Source organism: Barbatula barbatula, assembly GCF_947034865.1.
Source record: "Barbatula barbatula genome assembly, chromosome: 13".
Taxonomy (NCBI): Eukaryota; Metazoa; Chordata; class Actinopteri; order Cypriniformes; family Nemacheilidae; genus Barbatula; species Barbatula barbatula.
Genome location: NC_136776.1, coordinates 17,319,539 through 17,338,848, shown reverse-complemented (window position 1 = coordinate 17,338,848; position 19,310 = coordinate 17,319,539). Strand labels below are relative to the sequence as shown.

The following is a 19,310-nucleotide window of genomic DNA, read 5'->3' as shown; positions in this document are numbered from 1 at the left end:
CTTATACGTAGGCGTTGTTAAACAAGCATAATTTATCATGAGGTACTTCATCACACTTGAAGACAACCATAAGGCAAATGGCTTTCATAGAATTACTCAATTTATATATTAGTACTGGAGTACAAGAGTGATGTATGTGAAGGTAAATCAAGGCATGTCTGGGTTTGAATTTGTCAAACCATCACAGCAGAGGAATTGAGTTTGACACCCCTGACTTAAACGGATAGGTCCCCCGAAAATGTAAATTCTGTTATAAATTACTCAAACCTGTATAGAATCCTTTGATTGGTTGAACACAAAAATACATTTGGAAGTATGTCAACAACACATTGTCAATGGGGTATTTGACCTGCTTCCGCTAAAAGCTCAGCCAGCTAGGTCACTTTTCAATAAAATCTAATGTTTTTTTATATATAGACAAATCTGAAGAAATCGGACCAAACCTTTCTGACCTCTACTGGCCAATCAAAGACCTCCGTAACAATAAGGTCATTGACTTTTGACCTGTGTTTTTGTTTCATGTCTTAAATTTTTCAAGCACATATCTTTGTAGTGCTAAAGACAACGCCACAACTTCAAAAGATGACCACAAGTTTAATTTTCAATGTATACATGTCTTTTACATCACACGGGAAGTGCTACAGTGGGATATCACAGCGAAGGCTTCGAAAAAGCTCCTTGGCTTTTGACAGTAACAGAAACTCGTTATAGAAACAATGCGTTACATTAGTTACAAGATTAGATAGATATAGATATTATGATAACATGATGTCAAAGACAGATCGTGCATTAAGACTTTCTATCTGAAAGACATATGCCAATGTTTGCAGGCAGCAATATTTCAGCTATTTATGAAGAAAATAATAAAAACACACTGCAATTTCTGCATAAAAACAGACGGATCAAAACACTGTAGTAATAATGCTTACTTTTGCTAGTGAGCTTTACAAACAGGCAAAACATAATTGGGCTTTGAATTGCTTTACAGATCAAATGAATAAAAATAAATGTAATAAAAAAATCTGTTCCCAGAAGGGTGTTGATCCAGTCAGGTTGGCCATAGCTCTTCTTATTCATGGTGTGCCCCAGGGACCCGTGTTAAACCCTCTTAATCGTTCAGATGAGACGTTGATTTCAAATTTTAGCTACCAAATATGACTTCTCACCAATAAGAAAATGAATGCAACATCTGTATAGTAATCCATGAGAATGAAAATGAACAACGGCCGTGGTTGTGAGCATTTGCAGCAAGCATTCTGCGTGATTTACCCGTGCTCCTCATTAGACACCAGCTTGTGGGAGAAGGAAAATTAAATGCAGGTTGGTGAATTCGTCTGGGATTTGCCACATGAATGTCTAATTGGGTTGGATAGGAGAGCAGAGAATTATTTGTGTGCCCGTATAGTGTTCAACCGGAGATGCCCCCAAAGTGAGCCGGGTGCTTCCGAACTGTTCGTTCTCTTTGGGGGGGGGGAAATGATGCACTGTCTTGCATACACTCTCTCCATAATGGGGTATAAGGCTAATTAAATGATTGTCTGCTGTTGCTGTAAGTAGGAGATCTTTAAATACCGGCCGTCTTCTATGTGGCTATCTCTTAGCGTAGCATGCTATCTGGAGACTGTGCTAATTAAATGCTTTATATACTATTTTGAATCGTTTTAACCTCCATCGTGCCAACATAACTTCAAAGCTTATTGGTTCTTGCGTGTCTCATGAGAATACATGGCTAATTTACCACGGCTATGCTAATTGCACAAAGCAAATAAATATGTTAATGGACGTGGAGAGTTGCTAGTCGCGCAAGTCAATATCGCAAAATAACTGATTATGTCGCTGGAATAATGTACATTTAGCTTTCTGGTTAACCTAAAAAGTATGCAAACAAATGTTTGCCCAAAATATACTACAAAATAGGGTGTGGTATGCTAGTACGCCATTCTGAACAAAGCCACAGTCTTCCTTATCTAACTATCGGAGCAAAGGTGATAGGATGGGATGATTTGACCAGGGGATATACAGCACAGAAAAGCCATGATTGCCTGCTTTGCTTGATCATGTAGTGCTCGCTGGTTTCGTTTTTTTCTTCCAGCCGCCTCTCCATCTTTCTGCGTTTAGTACACCACCTCATACACTGTGGCTTTCTTATCCCCAGAACCTGTTACAATATACTTGTCGTCTGGGGAGACGTCGCAGCTCAGGACTGACGAGGACTCTTTTGACTAGAGGGAGACAGAGAAAGCGAGAGACAAAATGAGATGTATTCACAAATAATGATAAGATCAAGCTAAATCTCACTGTTTCAGTAGAGGCGTGAAACGATTTTCACATTTAAGCCGACAAATTGCACGCATGAGTGAAACAAATGAGTCGCTGAGGAAGATCCTGCGCCTTGTTTAAAAATCAAGCTTTATTCTTTTTTGGTCACCTTGGATGAACAAAAGACCAGCTGCATGCAGACAGGAAATGTTGTATTTAGAGGCGCATTCTGAAAGACTGTCGTGAAGTAACCGAGAAAAACGAGAATTTTCACAAAGTGTGAGCGCCACACAACGCACCTGGAAAATACTCGCTCCATATGGTGTCCTCCATGCATTGAGCAGATTGTCCTTTCCTGTGCTCACAAACCACTTACCTAAAACACACGAAAAACAACATCAGCATCTAACGATTCATAGGAAATAGCACTTATTTTAAAGACAGTTTAAATAATAAATGCCCATGTAAATACACAGGGTGAATAGAATAGTTTGAAACCATGTTATACAGGAAATCATTCTGTCAAAATGAATCTCCATAGTGATTAATAATAACACAAGAGGCTATGAGATGTACCGCAGTAGGCAAACTTGAGCGAGAGAACGCAGCTCTCATGAAGGTGCAGCTGGTATTTGTCTGGTTTGGAGACGTGCAGCACTTCAACATTACTGCTCTCCATCCCCACCGCAAGCCACTCTCCCGTAGGACAGTAACCCAGAGAGAAGATCTGCGTGCACACCACACTGGACTCAGCACTTAAATACAAAATTGAATGTTACACTTAAAAATATAAACAAGAGCCATATAGTACCTGTGAGGTGAAGTCATGCTGCTGGAGCTGTCGTCCCTCTCTCAGGTCCCAGCAGCGCACGGTGTTGTCCAGACCTCCCGTCCACAGTTTGGTGCCATCGTTGGAGATGTCGATACAACTGGCTCCATCTGTGTGACCCTGGAATTGCCTATGGATGAAAATACAATACCATCAAATCTCAAGTTCTTTGAACTTAACTCCATTTTCAAGCACATTTGAAGAGCAAAGTGTTTATATACCTGACAAGCGTTTGGTTGTGCAGGTCCCACACCACAATGTTTCCATCACTACAGCAGGAGAAACAGACCTTGTTGTCTGGACTGATGGCAAGAGCGTAGCATGCTGGAGCCGAGGACGTTAATTCGGCTTTAATGCGTGGAGTGGGCGTGGCCAAGTCCCAGATTGACAGCGTGCTGGCTTCGCCCCCAACTATCAAGGTCCGCCCATCGGGGAGAATCTTACAGGAGCGAATGTAGTTGTCTCTATTCTGATGGCACAAAGGGTTTGAGATCAGTTATTTTAAACAGGATTCAAATGAAATTTTAACATGACTCACCAAACAGTCGAGTTGAGCCATGGGACTCTTGCTGCCCGGTTGGCTGATGTCCCACACTTTGACGCAGCCTTTGCCACCTGTGTAGACGTGACGTGTGGAGGTGCTGATGGTGACCGCACACACCACCTCTCCATGACTGAGGGTGTGGATCTGACGGGCGTGCCGTGGGATACCCGGACCGAGGAGGGCATCAGGAGGGAAGGGCACGGGCTGCATCTGACCATCTGAACTCACGTGGAACGAGTAAGCACTGAGGGAGAGCAAGAACGTGCACAAAGAGGTGTTTGCTTAAAAACAAATGCACATAATGGTTTTGTGTCCATTAGTCCATATTTCTATTTGATATTCCTACAATGAAACAACATGACGGGGGAGCGAATTTATGTCTTGGTATGTGGCCAATTATAACGGAAGTCATTTGAATACAGAAATTCAGATGGAGGGTAGAAAATGACCATGAAACTACTTTCTTTATACAAAGGAACTAGAACAGAGCGTATTTTAAATAAACAAGCTTATTAAAAACAGAAAAAGTACTCCAGCCCAAGTCTGACAATATAATTGAGGTATTTTTAGAGTGTTCCTCTGAGTGCGAGTAATAATTTAACGTCTTGAGAATGTTTGCCTGAACTCAAGGGTTTTTCACATGTTTGCTGTGGATGAAATGGTTCAAGAGAGGGATGTTTTATCAGTGCTGCCTTTTATTTTTATTCTGTACTTTCGTTGCCTTTGTTGATTGTTACTTGTCTTGTAACCTTACTTGTGTACTGGAAGCTTCTGTAACCAAGACAAATTCCTCGTGTGTGTAAGCACACCTGGCAATAAAGCTTGTTCTGATTCTGATTCTTCTGATTCTGATAATGGCAACACTACAACAATCAAAGAGCAAGTATGACTCTAGAGAGAAGACAACTTACGGTTTTCCACCAGTGGAGCCAGGCAGGGATGAGGACAGCCCTGATGGCCTAAGATGTGAACGAGATTCATACGCTACCTGTGGGTTGAAAGTTTTTGTGTTTCAACATGTTACAAACTGGAGTTTGAGGCAAATTGATAATTTGCTGTGATTAATATTACAGAATAAAACAAAGCCTTTCTTGGATTTAGCATTTCTTTCATAATTCGTAGTGTATTTAAACAAGGTGCATTTGTGTTGTTACCATAGGGCTGCGTGTGTACGCACTGGCCGCGGCGCTGATTTGGGGCGAGAGTGTTAATGAGCCTCCGAACCCGCCTGGACTGGCCAGCTCTCCATTGAGCCCAGCGTGGGACATCATCCCGAAGTGAGCTGGGTAAGAACCGGGTGTCATGGTCAAGGGACTCCGCAGGGCTGGGAAACAGACAAAATGAATCATCTAAAATACATTTTATATACAAAAATACATAGTTATAAAAATTTTATTCAGATGGTTTAGAAGTTACCTAGAGGGTCTGCAGAGGAGGGCGGTTTGTTGACCAGCCGTAAACAGGAAGTGCTGGGACCGGGGGTCAGGGGGTCATGGTGAGAAGGAGAGGAATTGCCTGATTTAGAGGAGGGCGACTGGGATTTCTCTGTCTGCCAAAATAACCAGACGGACACGTTATGTAGGAAGTGATGTTAAAGTATGCATTTCGATACAGTATGTGTGACGACTGTCATACTTGCACTGTGTCCTTGTTTTTGCCAGGGGGTGGGCTGTGTGGTGGAGTGCCTGGTGGGGGACTGGGGGACCCTGGGAGCTCCTTTCTCAGGGATGGGGCTCGGTCAAAGCCGTTACCGTGAGGAGAAAGAGGAACACTGCCCACGGGCGAGGAAGCTTCCTGGTAAAGAGAGATAGAAAGATGTCGGTGCTTACATATACATGTAAGAATAAGACATTACATGTGTACTTGAAGTAAGAATAAGTGCTGTTGTACACTTTGGTTATGTGTTAGTTCATTCGCAAAATCAACAGTTATGCTAGCAGACACTTTAAGTGACAGATGCTGTGTTTACACACACATTTATTAATCTGGATAAGCTGGAGCTCAACACAACAAGATTCCATCTATTTACTCTCTCACTCTATATCTGTTTCTCTGTCTCCTTTCAATTATGTCAGTCTCTGTTTACTCGCATTAAATGAAAAAAAAAAGAGTTTCCTTGTTCAATTCTTGGTGTGGAATGTTTTTGTCTTTCAATGAAGTAATTGCTCGGTGGGTCACGTAATGAATAAAAAAACATTGACCGGCTCCAGCTGCTCGGCGGTTAATAAACAATCCTGATTTGCCTGCATGATATTATCAGCAATTACGAATTGAATAACATTTAATAAATATGATTGATGTTTAATATTTATCAAATAATTGAGGAACACCGCTGTAGCGTTTTACAGTACAATACATGATAACGTAATTACCAAAAAACAACTGACTTTTTTATATGTATATATACAAATGTCAACATGATCACAAGCTTATCAGCTACAATTTGTAATTTCTGAGTACTATTGCTATTAAAATTAAACAAAACCGTAAAAAATCACAACAAAAACATAAACATTCAGTGGGTGCTTTGTTGAGTTAAAGTGAGTCATAATTCTTCCAATGAAATATTCAGCCAACTGGAGTGTTATTAAATTACCTCCTGTTGTGTTTTGCAAAACAAAACCGGTCATACCGGTTTCCAACCACATGAAGAATAATCGATGATGAAATGTTTTAAATTTTAAAGTCAACACCAAACCCCTTTATCTGAATCATTTTAAATACGTGAGAAATAATGACAGACCTGGATGCATATATGTTAAAATATTATATATATTTTTGATTTCATGTTGACCTAAAACCACATTTAAAAATAACTAAATTACACAAGGTGTTACTTTTATAAGGTAGTTTAATGGTTTAAAATATTCATGTTCATTTGTAGACTCACCTCATTGGAAACATCTACCACAAGATTGTCTTCACTTTTGTCACCGTCACTATCCTAAGAAACACAGACACACATAGAATAAAAATAAACCCCCTTTGGGATAAATTTATCAGGTACATACATGTACAACATTGCAGTGCCCTTTTTTGCCCCCACCCCTCCCCTTTATTTCCAATTTCACCAATCACAGCAGGGAAAAAGTCTTCCCCCTCCCAACCCCTTGCTCCATTTCTTTCCGTCTTTCACCTTGTCCATCTCTCTCACACATCTCACTCTCCTCTCTCGTCCATCGCTGTGAATCAGGGGTGACAACGTACTTAGTTGCCATGGCAACAGCGCTTTGATGTGATCATGGGCTGATGTTCCTATTGACATCACCCTATAGTAACATCAACCCGAATTACCCACCCGAACGGTCACATTAAACTCTTCACTACACACGTGCCTGTGTGTTTGTATGGATGTGTGATGGGCTGTTTTGTGCATCGAACCTAAAAACGGTCACCGTGTACCAGAGATGATCTATACATCCCACAAAATTATCCATGGTAATAGATGCCACAGATATTTCGATATGTATTTCCAATTATAAATAGGAGATTCTTCAGCTTCAGTAGGCATTACTGATATCAATTCTTATATTGTTCTTGAAGGTAACAGAACTCGAAACATTCCTTCAAGCTTTTTCAATAATCTGAATAAAAGTTTTAATAAAACAGCATCTCACCACGAGCAAAAACCAACTTGAATAATTCAATAATGTTCTACGCTGTTAAACAACAATGTATATGTTTACAGTACATGTTTATTGACCACACTGCACTGGGACTGAGAAAAGAATGACGTCATCATCGTGTGAAAACCTACATAGTGAGAGGGAAGGACGTCTTTCTCGTCACAGCGCCTCCGTTTGGCATCGCTGGAGGTCTGTGGGGGATACGCTCCTGACGGACCCTGTCGATCCTCTGTCACCTGACTGTCTGTCGATGATACTGATTTACTCTACGGCCAGAGAGACAAAACACAGGATGAAAACACATTCTAAATAGACACATAACATAGGCATATATACAGATAACTCGACCTACATCATAACGGAATAATTTTTTGCATTTTAGAGTTACCGTAGATTTAGTTTCCAAAAGCCTTTCAAATAGGTCCACATACATATATAAACTTTCATTATCCAACAAAATACTGTTTTGCAATTATAAACAGTCAGATACCCGTAAAGTGACCCAAAACAGTTGGTCAACATCCAGTGTCAACTGTCCATCTCTGAACTTTCATCATTATAAGTGGTCTCAGATCAGTGATTTCAAACGCTTGCTCTTCTGCAACAGCGCAGTTTTTCGATCCAAACAGGAAGCGCATTGGACCGAGATGAGAAAGTGCACAGAGTCTCCCGGTTGTCTCCATAGACCTTTTTCTCCAAAACCTCTTTATCTCTTTTAACTCCCCCTCGCTCAGACCTTTCCTTGACTCCTTCATTTTCCTGCTCTGCTGTCAGCAACAAGAAATCACCTTAAAGAAGCTGAATCTGTTACGACTCCTTCCCTCTGCGTTTTGTTTTCAGTATTCTACTCTCTTTGGCTTTGAGATAACAGCTTTTTATTAACATCAAAACTCTTAAAGGGAAAGTTCACCCCCAAAATGTTGAAGCACTTTTTCTACCATCGTGCTGAGAATTTATAAGCCCCCCAAAATACGGTCCGATTACAAACCCAATGGGGTATGACCCTATGGTGGAAAATTTACCACAGCAGCTTATGACTTTCTTCTGTGGGTGGCAAGAAGACCAGTCCCCATCCACTTTCACTGTATGGAAGAGAGCATCTCAGACATTCTGCAAATATGTTTGGGTGAACTTTTCCATCAAGGCTAACAAGAGTCCAACAAAATGACAGAGAAAAAAGTTTGTTCAATAAAAAGTACAGAGTGAAGGCTTCTTATCAGTGATGATGGCAAGGGGCAGGAACCGTCTCTGAGAGGTCGGGCAGATTTCATAAGTCATTCGTTTCTTTAAAGGACTTTGTATTTCAAGTCATTTATCAAAGTCAAAATGGTGAAGGCACACACACACAAACAAGTCTGATACTCACCCTGCTGGGTGCACCCTCTGGGATCGGAGGAGAGAGAGAGAGAAAGAGAGAGATAGAGAGAGTGGGGTTTGTTATTGACGTCAGTCTGGATAATAATAACAGCAATTCCACAGCAATCCAAGGTCATGCTCAAATCTCTAGTCATGGTGAGATAAAAATACATCCATTGTATTAAGCTCCCTGAGCAGTCGAACCTCTGGCCCACGATCTATCGACGCTCCGGCTTCTTAGAAGTTTATCCCATGTATGGTTGGGTTCAATACATCCTTATTATTTCAAGATATTCTAATTTGCTTTTTTAAGCCAGCTGTTTCTCCATTAGTCTCTCATTATGCGATAAAGCCTTCAAGTCATGATAAAATTATTGTATTTTTCATATATGTAATCACACAAGACCACCACAGAGGAAACACCAGATTTTTGAGTGCCAACTGAAGACGCAAGTTGGTTTCGGTGATTAAGGATTATTCATAAAAGAGGACTGTCAAATACGATTTTTTTTATACGATTTTGTGTGTCATTGATGAATATTTGTAAAAAAACACAAAGTATTTAGTTTAATTACATTAGAAGTAACTGTAATAAAAAATTACTTTATTTATTCTGTAATTTAAAGTAATTAGTTACTGTAATTTAATTCATAATAACTCAAAGTAAGGGTAGTTAACAGTTAGTTACACCCAACAATAACAGTGCAATAATGATGAAATACGTTGATAAAACATTAACTGTCCAACTAATGGCCATCATAGCATCTTTGTAAAATGAGCAAAAAAAGTATAAATTGCTCAAGGTTTCAATTTTATTCCAAGCAAAAACATCGTAAAAAACCATTGCAACTTCCAAACGTGTAATTAGCTGATTCTCGTAGGATTTGAAGGCTGCTTTTTGCACCAATGTGAAATTAAACAACAAAACATAAAACATCTGTTATTTATATATATATATATATAAAAAGAAATAATTTCTCTGACAAATGTCTCTCTCCGACACTTTAGGCTGTACTATTGAACAATGTTGATTATTGACGTCAGGTTATAATAGACAATGCATCTATTCAAAACTGACCTCTGAGATGCTCGGGGTCTAGGTGATTGCGTTCGTCCTTATTGGCCAAGTGGGCAGAGACTCCCAGAGCTCCGGTGAGGGCCAGCAGCCCGGACGTGCCGCCCAGAGACAAGCCTGATGGGTGAGGTGTAAGAGGAATACCCGGGGTGTGGTGAGACAGGTGCTGGAGCTGCTGCTGCTGAGAGAGAGAGACAGTGTGAAAGGCAAAGAAAAAGACATCAGATGACACACAGGGATATAAGGGAAGACACAGGGAAGACGGGTAGAGTGAAAGAGAGAGAGATCCAAAAGGTGTCGGAGGTCACTCACCCCTATGATGGCGTTGAGCTCTGCCATGGTGACCTGTTTGGCACGTTCCACCGCCTGAACAACCTGCTGCTGATGCTGCTCACACATCAGACAAAGACAGCCAATAGAAATAATGAAATTTGTGCACTTTTGTTAACTTTATTTACACACACACACACACACACACAGTGAGTATTGACAGACGCATCACACCGTCTTTGGCCATCAGCAGATGCTAACTCAAGCTAATGCTAAAGGTGACCTCCTAATCAATAAAGTCCTGTCTGCGCTTTCATTGCCCAAAATAAATCCCACTAATTGGAATTGTGCTTCTTTACTCTTCATGCGAATTTGAAAGAAACAGGAACTAAGAAGTGTGTGACATTACGAAGCATTTGTTCATTTATTTGTTGTTTCTATAAACAACTCTGGATTTGTATGAGTAGACACACATGAATTAAAGCAAATTTTGGGTTTAAAAAGTTTAATTTAGGCTTTATTTTTGCCAGTCAACCATGACATCATCATTTATAGAGCATTTGATTGGGCAACAATAAGTGTAGTGCAAGATGAGTCATCACTATTTTATTCAGTTTCCTGGAAGAGAATGTCTCTTCGCAAATGTACATCTCCACTAAATGTGAATTGTGTCAACTTTTAGGAGTACAGTAAAATGATTCCCAACCTGGCCTCAATTCCAATTTCGATTGGATGGGCTCTTTAAGGACAGCTTATTAAAGAAGACCGGAATGCTTGATTCAAGCTGAATTTGCGTCACCAGACTTTCGGTAACTGGAAACTGTATTTTTTAGCTTTGCCGGAAAAGAAATGCAGGATATCAGCAGTCCCTGTTTAGTCTGGGATGAAATGAGGTCATTAAATTCTAAAAGCTGGCTGCTGCACTGAGGGCGAACGTGTATGTGTGTGTGTGTGTGTGTGAGAGAGAGAAGAGCTCAAAACACTGATGAGCTGTCGATCACTGTCAGCGTACCTCCTGAGAGAGAAAAGGGATGATTTGAGCACAGATAGCACTGAGCCGCTTCACGATCTCTGCCTACAAGAGAACACACACACACAAACACCATTAGAAGAGAAACCAGTGACAGTGATAAAGTAATACAAACACAGTGGGCTCTCGATTTCCAAGCACAAATGGTTTTAGTGTAGATTATAGTTGTAACAATGATATCCAAGCAACACTGAAATCAAACTCAAAGCGAGAGGATAATGTAATGAGGGCCATTTAGTGTGGCCGTGTTTTCAGATGGAGATTATATTGTAACACTTAATTTTTTCTAGCCGAGTATTACTGATGAAATGCTGTGGATTTCCAGTGTATAGTAAAATTGTGATATAGTGCAATGGAGAACTATGATTTAGAATGTGTTTACTAATACAACAGTACATTTCGGACATTTTCATAGCATGTGTGATACAGAAAACTTCAAAACATCTCGAGTCATAATCACACCATAGACTCCAGATCATCTTTTTTCAAATGTCAATAAAAATAGCAATTGTTATACATGCATTATTGTATTCTTGCTGTATTCATGCATGATCTTTTAAAATCTCAAAATATAGATTTCTTCGTATCGCTAGTTTTAATTCCTTAATGTTCTCACCTATTTGTTTTGTCACACCCTTTCTGGGGGTAAAATACTATAGGCAAGAGTTAATAATGTTTTGTTTTCAGATTTACTGTAGTTTTACTAATATTTAATTCACTTAAGCTTAATTTTCCTAATATGCTTTTATCATTTTATTATACTTTAAATATTTCATTTTGGTACAGACATTTTCATCAGTCGCACGCGCTGACCCGAAGTAAACTTCTGAACCGATCTTAAAACAATTTATTTTCTATTTAATTTACATTCATATTAAAACTCCCTCTACCCTACACTGCCTCTACTCCCCTATAAAGTCTACCAGAGGTTTGGGTCGAATAACATTTGTTTTTACGTGTTGCCGCCGAAACCATCCATGCAAGATGAATTTATTTAAATTTTAGTTCTAGTTCAGTTTTTATTTATTTTCAATTAATTTTAATCTTATTTTTTTTAAAAATTGTTTTTCAGCTATTTAGAAATGTTTTAATAGTTTTATTTTTTATTAAACTATAATCACCTTGCTATAGATCTGAAGGAGGGACATTAGCCATTTCTAGAAACCAGCATATCATAGAGCATGGGCTCTTCTGACATGGTTGCTAGGGTGTTCTAGTATATCCAACTAGAACAGCCGAGCAAACGCACAGCAATTCCCTGGCAACCCCACACAAAACTCTAGCATTGTGAAAGAGACTATTGCATGACCAAGCAACATGGAAAAATCAAGTTTACATCCTTCGTTATTTTTGTCTTTGTGTTTGTGTACTCCGTGCTATTCATTCAGCCATTCCCCTGTGCTGCGTATGTGAGTGAGAAAGCAACAGAGCGAGTGAGAAAGTACCTCAGGGCTGAAAAGCTTGAATATTCTCCATCTCCTTGCAACAGAGCATACAAACACTATCCATCCATCCATCCATCCCTATATATATATATCTCTATGAAATAATACAGAGTTATATATATATAAAATATTTGCTTGTTCGCCTTTGTGTCAGAACACAGTGTAGCAGCAGAACTAAACATCTGTAGATTAAGAGATGTGTGTGGTGTGTGTGTGTGTGTGTGTGTGTATGTGTGTGTGAAACGGAGCTCATTTGTGTATAATGAGGTTGAGACAGCAAGTGATGTAACTGGTTTGGAATGAATGGGAGTGTGTTAGAGAGAGCAGGAGGGAAAAGAAGAAATGAAGGAACGAGATGTGTGTGTGTGTGTGTGTGTGTTGGGGGTCTCTGTGTGGAAGTCCCAGGGTGCCAACCTTTTAGCATAATGGTTTTGTCACTCGATCAAAAAGTCTTGGGTAGGTGCAGATGTCCTGCTGCGTGTGTATGTTTTCCCAGAGTTCATGTGTGCGTGCACTTCAGCATTTGCATATTTGGCTTCATGAAACTGTGTGTGTCCAGGTGTGTCAATACCTTTCTTCCATCACTATATGCAGTCTGTGGTGGGCTTTATGTTCTTTGATGTGCGAATATAATATTTAAGTTGGATTGACGTATGTATACGTACGTGTAAAAATATAATGAATCCTAAACACAATTTTTAAAAATAAACAATGTCCATTTGCACACATGCATCCCCTCCCTTTAAATGTTTTTGCTCACATCAATTACCCATTACCCTTTGCATGTGTGTAGGTTTTGTGTGAGCTCGTGTCCGTTGCGTGTCTCTTATTTTGTGTGCTTTACTGCTCTTCTTTCCTCACACATTCAGTTTCTTTCTTTTTCCCGAATGGAAGGACCATCAATCAGAGAGAGAGAGAGAGAGAGAGAGAGAGAGAGAGAGAGAGAGAGAGAAAGGGAGGGGGATTTAATTGGCAGAGTGCCAGAGGAAGAGATGCTGGCTCCCTGCCCAGAGAAAGAGAGCACTAGAACGAGCCAAAATGGGAGAAGGAGGGAATGTAAGAGAAAACAAGCTCATACATAAAGAGAGAGAGAGAGGGCGAGAGAGAGATAGAGAGAGGTTGTGCAGTGTGACAGATGAGAGCTATGGTAAATGAGGGCTTTATTGAATACCTCTGCGCCTGTGACCACAATCAGTGATTAGAGCATCATTGCTTAATATTTGCCTTTAAATCTTTAGAGCGAGAGAGAGAGAGAGATAGAGAGAGACTATTAGATGTGAAGGGGGCATATTGATAAGACCAAACCTGTATCCAGGGGCATCACTTTAAAGTCGTGTGTGTGCGTATAGCTTTATATTTCTGTTTCAGAACTGCTGATTTTTTTCTCTTCTATTTTTTGTCTCATATCCCACCTAACACACATGCACACAGCTGGCGGTTCTCACACACATACACCTCACTGCACTGCCTGTGATCATAATGCCAGAGTCATTAGAGAGGCTGTTAGACAGTACTGTTAAAACCGTGCACACACACACACACGCGCTTGGTTTATTATATCCCACAGGCGTAATGATTTTATACTGTACAAAGCTGTTTTTTTATGCCCTACCCCTAAAGATCATAGAAAACTTTTTGCATTTTTAGATCTTCAAAAAGTATTGTTCTGTACGATTTATAAGCTTTTTTTTGCCCATGGGGATCACACACATCACTTATACGTCTTTAATTTCGAATGCATGCGAGAAATGAGCATTAGTCTTTCCTTAATATAATTCGAAAACACTATTAGTCTCACTGCGTTTCTTTTAAATTGATCTCTCAGGCAAATAAAGAAGTTCACAGCCAAAGTGAAGACTAATCACCATTATGGTAAAAAAAGCACAGCTACACCGCGACCCCCAATGAGGCGCAAAATAGTAGATATTGTGTTTAAGTCAAGCCATCTGTCGTAGCCTTTATTACAGTTCTTCAAAATAAATAGATTTGTTTTCGTCCTCTCTCCAAGCAATGTGATCGAACCGGGATTAGAAAAAGAGGTATCAAATATGGCCACACAGTGACTACATTTAACACAATACTTCCCTTCTAAAATTCCTACACTAGATGGTACATCACTTTTATTTACATAACGGATCTGAAACCTTCAAATGTGCGTTATGCTTTAAAAACAGACAGCTGATCCGGGATCAGTTGTCTGCAGTGGGAAGCCCTGTTTGTGTGCATGACATTAATCCTGGCCTGGAGTAACCTTGAATGAGCCATCAGCAGGCTGGATAATGTGATCACTTGGACACACACACACACACACACACACACACACACAGAGCGAGAGACTCTGCTCCTGTAAATGAACCGGAAATGAGATGGAAATGAAAGAGACTTGCATAGATGTGTATGCGAGCTGAAGTATAATGTGTGTGAGAATAGTTTTACTGCGCCCTTCCTCCCTAAGACCCCAATAAAACCATTTGATCACATACACACTGGAAGACTGAAAGAAATGAGTGCTCACTGATAGTGTTGTTCAGTTGCTTGCGCCATTTGAATTCTTTTAACAACAGCTTTACTAAAGTAAATCAGCAAATCAGGTAATGACATGAATGCACTAAAACATGAAATGCACGTCATGATGCCGAATCTGAATGTAACAGATAACTAGATTGAGACCGATGTTGGTTCGTCGGTAGTCTTGCGTAGCCGACCTTGAAGCTTTCGCGCCATGTTTCGTTTTGTGCCTCGTCATGTTTAGAGGCGTTGAAATGTCCCCACGTTCGTGTACATTAACGAACGTGTCAAAAGTTAACAGCAACAACAATGATTTATGAGGTGAACCTTGTATACTTTTAACAATTAAGCGTTTAGTCTATTGTGATGAATACTTATTCCAACCGTTGTAAACACGACAGCTTACGTCTAAGATCAGTCTAAGAACAGGGAACCATTGAAGAACCCGACATGCACATCCATCTACCGGAAATTCTGTGAAAATCAATCAGATGACGAGTTCAAACATGCTGAATTGTTTCCAGAAATGTTTGCCTTATCCATCATACGTTTAACCAACGATCCATTAGAGGCTGAGACTAGTTTGTAGGTAATAAACTCGCTATACTGTTAACATTATGTAACACGCAGTATCACACAAGGAATAATGAAGTTCACTAGAGTTATATGAAAATACGTAGTATATTAATAGAACGATTTCAGTCTACTTTTAAAACCGGCCCTGCAACAGTGTTTCATGAATTCGGACTGATTTACAATGTTAAACATGTTGTCTTCTCATGCTTAACATGGTCAACTTTTGGTTGGACGTATGATGTAGTATTTCTCTTTCGATACACTCCCCCAGTGTTCGTACAGGTTTGGGAAAGTTTTTTTTCAAACATGAAAAATCGTTAACAACTTTTCTTAGTCCCTTATAAGACAATTCTCCAGAAAAAAGCACGCTGCACGCCCGCGCATCAACCAAGGAGGGCGGGAGAAGGAGCAAGCGCACAAGTCACTTTCACTTGCAGGAGAGAGAGAAAACCATGTTCTCAAAGTTCAGCTGTGTTTGTCTGTTCACTGCATTTGGGTGATGAATGTTATATAAACTGTGGTTATAATGCTGGATTTGGAGATCGTTTGAAACTGATAGATGGAGCGGCGTTCCCAGCCCTAAACCATGTCGGACATGAACAGCACGCGGTAAGTGAAACTCTCCGTGTTTTGTTGGCAATGTGTGCGCACATGCTTTAGTTATGCCTCCTCCCCCCACATGCGTTGCATGTTTATGGAAATAATCGTACAGCTGTATCTGTCCTTTATAAATGAGATTAAACTAAAGACTACTGATATTTAAAGGGTGCAATACTATTCTGTAAGTACTCAAGATTAACATGAGATATACAGAAACTGTCCGAGTTAGGGCCGCTTTAAGTAATATCCTTAAAATTAAAAAGTATATTTGGCCTATACTTTTTATTCAGTCTTTTGATGGAGATATACTTAACCCTATAATGAAGGAGTGCCATGCTGTGTTTACAGACATTATGTAATGCAAGAACAATTTTATTGAATACATTTAATCATGCAAACTTCTAACTATTCTTTACGCGCTATTGACCAATCGGCACCCAGCACTGTTCAAAACAGGGTTTACATTTACACATAGTGGAAAAGTGCATTGACTTGTTTTCTTACCTGTTTGTGCATCTCGATGTTGAGCCCGTAGGACATCTCATAGTACTGTTGAAACACAAGTGCATAAGCATCAGTCAGCGGCGTGATGAATTAAACAGGAGTGAATCATCATCAATCAAATTAAAACCTCAGCGGCCTGACTCGCGCTAACGACTCGCCGAAACCACAGGAAGACGAAGGGTTTGAAGACGTCAGCATGTGTTTCTGAGTCTATTTCAGCAGGCAGATGAGCAGCCGAGCGGTTGATGTAGATGAAACCTGACAGAGTCGTCTCTCTTTCAAACTGTCTGTCACGCTCACACGCTCGCTAGTTGCTCTGAGAGGAGCTCAATTCCAGCCATCCTTTTTTATTTCTCCTTATCTATCTTTCCTGCCTCTTAATCCCTTTCTTCTTCTCTATTATTCAGTAAAGTCCATTACCCATCCCTGATGTGCGTCTTTGACCCAGTCTCTTCTATCAAACCTTCACCGTGGTTTAATCTCAGGATTAAAGCATTATCGTATCTAATGATGGTGCTTGAAAATGCAAAAGTATCGATATGAAGTTAAAGGGACGGTTCACCCAAAAATGAAGAGGTAGTTTGCTTTCATTCATGACTGCCTCCTTATTTCACAAGTCTATACCACTGCAATCTGTAATGATGTCCGGGATATCAGCGGCATGTGACGCATATTAATCTTATAATATCCGTCGCATTTTCTCATTGTTATATAATCTCACACTCATGTCACTGCATTCTTATTCTACATCACGGATGTGAGTGTATGTGCACGTAATCCTTGAATGCATGTTGTCTGGAGCAGATTGCGCACGGCATGTGGCGGATGTAGCGTGGCTTAGCGTGGCGGAGGCTCAACAAAGCCTCTCCTCCTGCTGCATTCGCTGCGAGCGTGTGTGCATGCGTATATTAATCAAACAAGGGGTGAACTGTACTTGGTGTCCGCTTCTTCAACCCGGCAGTTGTTTGCCATCCGGTTCTTGTACACATATCCTGCAGAGTAGTTGGATTCTTACCAAGTCTATATAGATATTCTGTGAATGCAAGGACTCTCATGTCATGCCAAACCTGTATGATTTTATTTCATCTGCTGAACACAAAAGATATTTTGAAGAACGTTGGTAACCAAACACCACTGTCCCCATTGCCTTCCATTCACAGTATGGAAACAAACCACAGAGACATTTTTCAAAATATCTTCTCTCATGTTCCACAGAAGAGTCATAAACAGTTTTTGAAGGGATGCTGGCATCAAATAAAACAACATTTTATGACAGATTGAACGTATGTATTTGCTTTAATAAGCGGCATAAAGAGCTGAATAATAAATCTTATTACATTTCCTCAAGACAATTATTAAAGTGACATTATACGACAGCCACGACTGCTGTAAGTGACATCTCTGTTCCTGGCTCATCTTAAAGCGGCAGTCCGAAAGATTGTCATTTTTTATGCAAGTTGTGATTTGGCACTGCGCGGATGAGTCTGATGTTTTGAGTCGTAAGTCACGTGGGGACTGTGACGGTGAAGCAGTGAGAATCGTCACTGTACATCAGTAGCGCAAAATAAACATAACAGATAACAACACAGATTATACAACACAAAACAAATAAGATCATAAACAGACCCAAATAGTGCAAAACTGCCAGAAGTCGTTTTGTTATTTCTCATGGAAACTCCCGTAAAGTGAACTGGACAGAAGATCGCCGAACACGACTGCGGGTCTCAAATGCCGAGAGTAACGGTAAACTTGAGTAAAATCACAGGCTTCACTTATCACGTGCGAGTACGTCACATGAAATGCAGATGTGGGGAGGTTATTTCTAAATCACACGAGGTTCCCAGATACTACTATTTCCATGCAAAAAGGGCTTACGTTACATTTATCATAATGACGTAAAGAGAGAAAGAACAACCGATGAAACTGTGTATCCGTCTGTAACACTACAAGTGCGCTACTGTTTTTGTTTTATCTATTGAAATATTATAATGTCTTACCTGTTCGGTTTAGATGAAATAAATCCATATCTGCCCAAATTAATTCTTGTTTTCGCAATCCAATCACATTCCCCTTTTCTTTCTTTGGTTTTCACAACTGATGAATCCCCAGATATAATAACACTAAAAGTTTTCAAGAAAAAATATCTGTGTACAATGCTACCCCGTCACCCTCTGCATTCACACGCGGGCTAGCAGTCGCCAGCCGGATCCTCTTCGTTCCGTTCACGAATGTGACGAAATGACGCATAAACGAAAGACATCAAATAAGGATATCCGGAAATTCAACACGACAGGGAAAATTACAAACCCTTATTACAAGCTTTCCGTGGTGAATCCAGCAAGGGTACTGAGACAGTTTTAAACACCATTCTTTCATGTACTTGCTCAATTAATGTTTTTAGTAAATTTTTACTCAAAATAACTTAGAGACTGCCACTTTAAATCGAATACTAAATTACTAGTTACCTGGCAAATTTCCTGACAGACAGTGAGAAATTTCGGGTGCGGAATCGGCCGCACTCCAAGCCGGAGCAATGATTCACAGTCTGCCAACTCATATCAAATCCAATTATAGGTGAAGCAAATTACAGAATGCCATTTCATCAAACTGAATACAAACCACAAGTAATTAGGTAACAATTATCAAGATGGGCATTTTCTGCAAAGGAATACCATTTACCAAAATACA

At 40.0% G+C, this 19,310-nt stretch overlaps 1 protein-coding gene across 2 annotated transcripts in view; it reads right to left on the bottom strand.

Moving 5' to 3' along the window:
* Nucleotides 1-576: 576 nt before the first annotated feature.
* tle2b (TLE family member 2, transcriptional corepressor b) overlaps nucleotides 577-19,310 on the bottom strand; it is a 31,975-nt gene continuing 13,241 nt past the window's right edge. Inside the window, exons 4-20 of one of the 2 annotated variants that reach the window (XM_079470807.1) lie at nucleotides 16,623-16,667; nucleotides 10,972-11,034; nucleotides 10,002-10,076; nucleotides 9,693-9,870; nucleotides 8,625-8,641; nucleotides 7,390-7,524; nucleotides 6,523-6,576; nucleotides 5,268-5,426; nucleotides 5,049-5,181; nucleotides 4,787-4,956; nucleotides 4,544-4,620; nucleotides 3,627-3,876; nucleotides 3,310-3,557; nucleotides 3,071-3,218; nucleotides 2,836-2,986; nucleotides 2,559-2,635; nucleotides 577-2,222 (exon numbers count right to left, since the gene is read on the bottom strand). In XM_079470807.1, coding sequence (XP_079326933.1) covers nucleotides 2,115-2,222; nucleotides 2,559-2,635; nucleotides 2,836-2,986; nucleotides 3,071-3,218; nucleotides 3,310-3,557; nucleotides 3,627-3,876; nucleotides 4,544-4,620; nucleotides 4,787-4,956; nucleotides 5,049-5,181; nucleotides 5,268-5,426; nucleotides 6,523-6,576; nucleotides 7,390-7,524; nucleotides 8,625-8,641; nucleotides 9,693-9,870; nucleotides 10,002-10,076; nucleotides 10,972-11,034; nucleotides 16,623-16,667 — 2,088 coding nt within the window. In that variant the 3' untranslated portion in view covers nucleotides 577-2,114. The remainder of the gene's footprint in view (nucleotides 2,223-2,558; nucleotides 2,636-2,835; nucleotides 2,987-3,070; nucleotides 3,219-3,309; nucleotides 3,558-3,626; nucleotides 3,877-4,543; nucleotides 4,621-4,786; nucleotides 4,957-5,048; nucleotides 5,182-5,267; nucleotides 5,427-6,522; nucleotides 6,577-7,389; nucleotides 7,525-8,624; nucleotides 8,642-9,692; nucleotides 9,871-10,001; nucleotides 10,077-10,971; nucleotides 11,035-16,622; nucleotides 16,668-19,310) is intronic. The other variant, XM_079470806.1, reaches the window with a different exon arrangement.